Source organism: Chrysochloris asiatica, unplaced genomic scaffold (assembly GCF_000296735.1).
Source record: "Chrysochloris asiatica unplaced genomic scaffold, ChrAsi1.0 scaffold00572, whole genome shotgun sequence".
NCBI classification, from domain to species: Eukaryota; Metazoa; Chordata; class Mammalia; order Afrosoricida; family Chrysochloridae; genus Chrysochloris; species Chrysochloris asiatica.
In genome coordinates this window covers 151,604-158,344 of record NW_006409090.1, presented here as the reverse complement: position 1 = coordinate 158,344, position 6,741 = coordinate 151,604, and the positions used below count along the sequence as shown (strand labels likewise).

The 6,741-nt window shown below is 35.6% G+C and overlaps 1 protein-coding gene across 1 annotated transcript in view; it reads right to left on the bottom strand.

The window, feature by feature from the left end:
* Nucleotides 1–2,188: 2,188 nt before the first annotated feature.
* LOC102824457 overlaps nucleotides 2,189–6,741 on the bottom strand; it is an 80,405-nt gene continuing 75,852 nt past the window's right edge. The window contains exon 4 of the mRNA XM_006877727.1: nucleotides 2,189–2,599. Within this exon, the coding sequence (XP_006877789.1) occupies nucleotides 2,189–2,599 (411 nt within the window). The remainder of the gene's footprint in view (nucleotides 2,600–6,741) is intronic.

Sequence of the window (6,741 nt, the reverse complement as noted above, 5' to 3'; positions counted from 1 at the left end):
AGCAAAAAGTCATTTAAGATGGCAAGAAAGAATGAAAAGACCAAAATGAATACCATAAGAGACTCCAAAACTTGTTCTCTGTCTTAGAGATGTTAAAACAAATGGAAGAAATGAGGAAGTAAAAGAGCTGAGTAGAAAATTTCAAATGAAAGACAAACTGTAGTATAATGAAATGTGCTAACAATTGGTGTTAGAAAATCAAAAGGGAACAATACTCTCAGCATTTCTCAATCTGAAAAAATGGAAGAAAAAAATTAAAACCTTGTTTTAAAACATTCTATGGACAAAATATTGAATGATGCAGAACGCATCAAAAGAAGGACTGAATACATAGAGTCACTGTACACAAAACAAGTATTTGTTGTTCAAACATTTCAAGAGACAGCAGATGATCAAGAGTCAAAGGTTCTTCAGGAAGAAGTTCAAGGTATGCTGAGGGCATTGGCAAAGAACAAGACTTTGGGCGTTAATGGAATATAAATTGAAATCTTTCAACAAACTGTTGTAGCATTGAAGGCACTCCCTCAACTGTACCAAGATTTTTAGAAGATTGTTATCTGGCCAAAAAATTATAAGCAATCTGTATGTGTCCCCATTTTAAAGAGCAGTTTTTGAAAAACACTGGATAATATAATTTACATAATGTACAAGTAAAATTTTACTAATGATACTTCAAAAGTGGCTGCAACAGCAAATTGTCAGGGAACTGTCAAAGATTCACATCAGATTCAGACAAGGACTTGGAAAGAGGGATACCATTACTTATGTCAGTTGGATCTTGGCTGTATGCAGAGAATACCAGAATGATGTTTACTTGTGCTTTATTCATTATGCAAAGGCCTTTGATAGTGTAGATCATGAGAAGCTATAGATAACATTGTGAAAAATGCATATTCTAGAACATTCAATTGTGTTCAAGAGGAATATGTACATAGAATAATAAGGCAGCCATTTGATCGAACAAGAGGACTCTGAATGGTTAAAATCAAGAAAGATGTGTGCAAGTGTTATATTCTTTCACCATATTTATTCAATTTGCATGCTGAGAAGATAATTGGAGACACTGGGATGGTACCAGGATTGGAAGAAAAGTCTTTAACATCATTTGATATGCAGATGATACAACCTTGCTTATTTGAAGGGAAAAAAGACTTATAATACTTTCTGTTGAAAATAAAGACTACACCCTTCAGTACTGCAACTTAATATAAAAACACTTCTTCATAACTGGAGCAATCAATAGCATCATGTTAAATAGAGGAAATATTCAAGTTGTTAAGACTTCATTTTACTTGAATCTACGATCAACACTCATGGAAACAGCAGTCAGGAAATCAAATGATATGTTGTATTAGTCAAATGTGCTGCACAAGATCTTTTAAGTGTTCAAGAGCAAAGACATCATTTTGAGGACTAAGGTGCTTCTGACCCAAACTATGATATTTTCAATAGCCTCATTTGTGTGTGAAAGTTGGACAATGAATAAGCAAGACTATAGAAAAACTGTTGTATTTGAGATATGGTGTTGAAGAAGAACATAAAAAGCACCATGGACTGCTAGAAGAACAAATAAATCTATGCCAGAAGAACTATAGTCAGAATGCTCCTTAGCAACCAGGATGGCGAGACTTCTTCTCTTATCATGAAGGACCAGTTCCTGAAGAAGGACAGCATGCTTGGTAAAGTGGAAAGTCTGAAAAAGAGGATGTCCCCTAACAAGATGAACTGATAGGGTAGCAGCACCAATGTTCTCAATGGTGCCGGACAGAGCAGTGTTTCACTCTGTTGTATTTTGAATGGGAACCAATTCCATGGTACCTAACAACAACAAAACAACTTCTATTTGTTTAATATTGTTGTTGTTAAGAGCCGTCGAGTCAGTTCCGACCCATAGCCACCCTGTACAGGGTTTCCGAGGCAGTAAATCTTTACGGGAGCAGAAAGCCTCATCTTTCTTCGGAGGAGCAGCTGGTAGTTTCGAACTGCTGACCTTAAGGTTTGCAGCCCAATTAGTAATCACTACACTACCAGAGCTCCTTATTGGCACTCGCTTAATGTTAATTTTTTGAATGCATGAGCATGATATTCTTTTTTTCAAGTATATGTCCTTTGAGTTCCTTCAATAGTGGTGCTGTTGTTGCTGTTGTTTTAATGGGTCAGCCAGTTTTTGTTTATTGACATAAGATACTCAGGACTTGACAGCATACTTCCACAGCGAGTACAGCCACTCCTTCCGCTGCTGTTTCTTGGTCTTCGTGTTCTCCTGGTGCTTGTTGAGTCTGTGGCGCATGGCTTGAGTTTTCTTGGGCCGCAGATCCAGAGGTTTGTACTTCTTATCCTTGTAGAACTTCCTGAGATTCTCCTTGTGAGTCTGGTTGATGACAGTTAGAATTCGGGCAATGGATTTGCGGACAACTCGGATTTTAGAGAGCTTGAACGCTGCACGGCCAGTGACTTTGGTGACGAGTAGCTGAGACAACTCCACCTTCAGGTCATCCAGTTGTTTCTTGCCGCGAAGGTCCCGTGCCTTGATCTTGGCCTTGGCTAAGCTGAAAAAAACCGCGCCGCCAATGGATTTGAGGCCAAGGGAAAGAGGCCCCTGTAGTGTTTTGTAAATTCATTTATTAAGTCTTTTATATCCTTAGATTTATTCCTAAATATTCTGTTATTTTGGAAACTATTGTAAACACTATTGATTTTCTGATTTGGTTTTCATAACCTTATTTGCTAATTTTTCAGGAATCCAACTATTTTTTTGTACATTGATCTTGTATCCTGACATTTTGCTGAATCCCTATATTAACTTCAGTATCTTCTTTTTAGTAATTTGTCATCTACCAATTTTTCAAAATTTTTGTAGTACATTTTTTCATAATATTTCTCCTTATCTCAGTTGGTTCTACTACAATGTCGCCCATATAATTTCTTACGTTGAATATTTGCACCTTCTTTATTTCCAAGTTTATTTATTAGCCAGTTTGTCAATTTTTGAACCTCTCCAAAAATAAAAAAAATCTACTCTTAATTCTTTCTTTGAAATTTTTATTGTAAATTAACAGAAAGCTTACAGAGCAGATCATCAGTTTTAAGCTCAACAAATCATATATTTTGCTTCAACTCAATGCTTATAATCCCTTTAATGTAATAATGCTTACACCACTTCTTCCTGTGGTTCTTATTTCCATTCCATCCTTACCATTCCTTTTGAACTTACTTAATCCTTAAGTAAATATCCTTTGGGTCTTGAATGTGTGAGCATCCCATGATAAGTATACATTAATAATATTGTCCCCATTATGTAACTATCTACCACTTGGCTGAAAATTAGAACATGACAGTGAGTTCTGTTCCAGTTCTGAAGGGAAGCCAATGGCCATAGTCTATTTTAGGTTTTTCAAGTCTCTTTGTGACCAATAAGTCTGGTCTTTTCTTATAATTTTGAGTTATGTTCAACATTTCTTCCACTCTAACCAGGACCTTCTAATGTGATCCCCATTAGAGCAGTTGCTGGTGGTAGCTGGGTACTCTAGTTGGTATTCTAGTCTCAGGATTATATAAACTGATGTTCACATGTTACATTATTCCATTGGTCTAATTGTTTCCAAGCATCTTTCATTTTCATCATTCTTTTTTCCTCTGCACATGGAGAGACCAACTGTTGCATCTTAGACAGCTGCTCGTGAACTGCTAAGATCCTAGTCGCTATTCACCACAGTAGGATGTAGAACATTGATTTTGAGGACTATAATTGACCATGATGTTTCCTGAGACTATGTTCTTGAGCCCCAAGCTCAGAAACTCATTGTGCCAAGGAGTTTGGTAATGTCTAAGAAGTTTTCATAATTTTGCACCCCTGTATTCTGTACCACATTCATTGATATGTTTGCAGCAAAAATAAATACCTATGTACAAATATCTGTCAAACCTTTTCATATTTGTAGGTAAAATACCAATCTCCCTCCCATAACAGTTCAGCCTCTGCAACTCTCCATGTATCTACCTTAGAAAACTGTTGTAGTGTACGTAACAGTATTTATCTCTTCCCTTTAAATCTTGCATTCCTTCCTGTGTCTTCACCTGTCTTCATCAATATTTCTGCAACCTCCCTGTCACACAAATTAATATGAGTTCACTCCTTCTCAATGAATTACTGTCCCTCCTACCACTGATAACCATCAAAAAAAAGTTTATTTTAACATGAAAATCTTTACTAAATTTTTATGGTTTTCATTTATTTTTATGTGAAGCCATGATAATTTTATTTTATTAATTAATAATTAATTAATTTTATTATTTAGAATTTTATTCCCTAGCTTAAAACTATTTTATTTTGAAATTGACTTGACTTCCTTGCCACTTGGAGTTTCTTTATCTATAATCTTCATTTTGCCTTATAGTTATCTTCATTATAAAAATCATTATCTCTGGATACATATTTTCAATTTTGTAGCTTTGTTTTACTTTGGATTCTTCTATGTATGGGTTGAATTCTGGGAGGTGTTGCCATGCATATTAATCTTAAATTGTTGTCTGCTGTTATTGGTTCTTTGTTCAAAGAACTCCATTTTGTATTTTTTGTAAAGTTGATCTGATTATCATAAATTCTTTTAATTTCTGTTTATCCAGAAAATTTCTAATTTTACTGTCAGATTTGAGTGAGAATTTTTCTGTGAATAATGATTTTTGGTGACATTTTTTTCTTTCCATGTTTTGTTTCTCTTTTCCTATTGTCTTCTTGTCTTCATAGTTTCTGCTAAGAAATCAGAGTTTGTTTTTATTGATTCTCTTTTGTAGAAAATTTTTCATTTTTCCTGAGCTGCTTTCAGTAATTTTCGTAGTCCTTGAATTTGGATAATTTTATTATGATATATTCTGATTATTTTCCTTTGAGATCTATTCTATTTGGGATTAATTTAGCTTCTTGAATGCTGTTCTTCTTGTCTTTCAAAATATTGAGGATGTTTTCTTCCCCCTAAATTTTGAATATATTTTCTATATTTTTCTTTGCCTTTTCCTATTCCGGAATTCTGAACGTAAGTTATTCTTCTTCATGATGTCCCATGCATATCTTAGGCTTTCTTCTGACATTTTCCTTCTTTTTTTTCTAATTGTTTTTCTAGCATACAAGTATTAAGAGATTTATCTTTTAACTCACTGTTAGGCTTCCATTGATTCAAATCTACTCCTTTGCTCTTTCAATGTATTGTTCATTTCTGAAATCTTAGTATTAATCTAGATTTCTACCTGTAGATTTTGTATTGTCTCCAATCTTTCATCTATTTTTGTTTGTTTACTGAGGTAGTGTTTCCTGATTTATTCCTTGCTTCCCTCAACCTTTGTCTGAAACCATTGATGACACTTAAATATTCCTTTTTTAGTTATTTTTTTAAGTAGTTGCAACACTTATTTATTTTATTATTTTTTAGTAGAATTAGTTCATTTTAATTTGCGTTGTTATTGCTGGTCGGTGCCCTAAAGTTGGTTCTGAGAATGAACCACTGCCCAGTCCTGGTCCTGTGTCATTCTCACAATGTTTGAGCCCATTGTTGAAGGCATTATGGCAGTTCATCTCACTGACATTATTTTTCTTTCTTGATATCCCTTTATTTTACAATATAAAATGGCTGGTCCCTCCTGATGCATGTCCAAACTACATGACACAGAGTTTCTTACCTTCTCACTTCCAAGGAGTATTGTGACTGCACTTTTTCCAAACACATTTGTTCTTTCTTCTGGCTGTCCAGTTATTATACTTTGCCAGCACCATAACTCAAACACTTTAATTCTCCTCTGCTCTGTATTACTCATTGTCCAGTTTTTCACATGCATATGAGGTGATTGAAAATATATGGCTTGCGTCAGACATATCTTAGTACTCAAAGTGATAACTTTGCTTTTTAGCACTTTAAATAGATCTTTAGTGGCAGATTTGCCCAATGCACTAAGTCATTTCATTTCTTGATTTCTGCTTCGATGGGTGTTCAGTATGGACCCAAATGAAATAAAACCTTGGTAACTTCCATATTTTCTCCATTTACCATGATGGTTACTGGTCTAGCTATGATCTTTTTTTTTTTTTTTTTTTTTTTTGCCTAAGACAATACATCTTTTTTTTTCTTAAGTTTTTATTGTGAATTATGTGGGTTTACATGGGAGAACATCAGTTTACATTCATCCTATCATATTTCGTTTCATTGCAATGATTACAATCCCCTCCAAGCATCATCAAATAACCAAAGGATACACCCCACAGCCATGCCGCCCCGGCCATCAGCACACAGCCCCTCTCCCTCCCTTAGTCCCGTGTTCCCAGCCACTCCATCTGACTAAGTCATTGTATCTGTCTCCATGCCTGGCATCACTGCCTCTCTGGGTAGGGCCATGCTCTCTGCTTTTCTCACTTGATGGTTCCAGGGACCTCTGCTCCTCGGCTACAAAATCAATCATTGTCCTCCTTTTGTCAAAGAACATCTACCTCTACATTTCCAACCCTCACAGTCAGTCCTGATGGCTATTATTCAATATTATACCACAAGAGTCTTAGCCCCATTTCCTTTCACCAGCCTGGTTCCAACAGATTAAAAATCATTCACTGGAAATTCTTCCTACCCCTCCCCCATCTGGAACTAGGCTCCCTCTTGAAAGCTTGTAAGCCAATCACTTCTTGCCTCTATATCCCCGGCCCCCATTTTGGATAACCAATGTCTAAGTAGCCTATCCCTTGTCAACCTTGTGTACCGA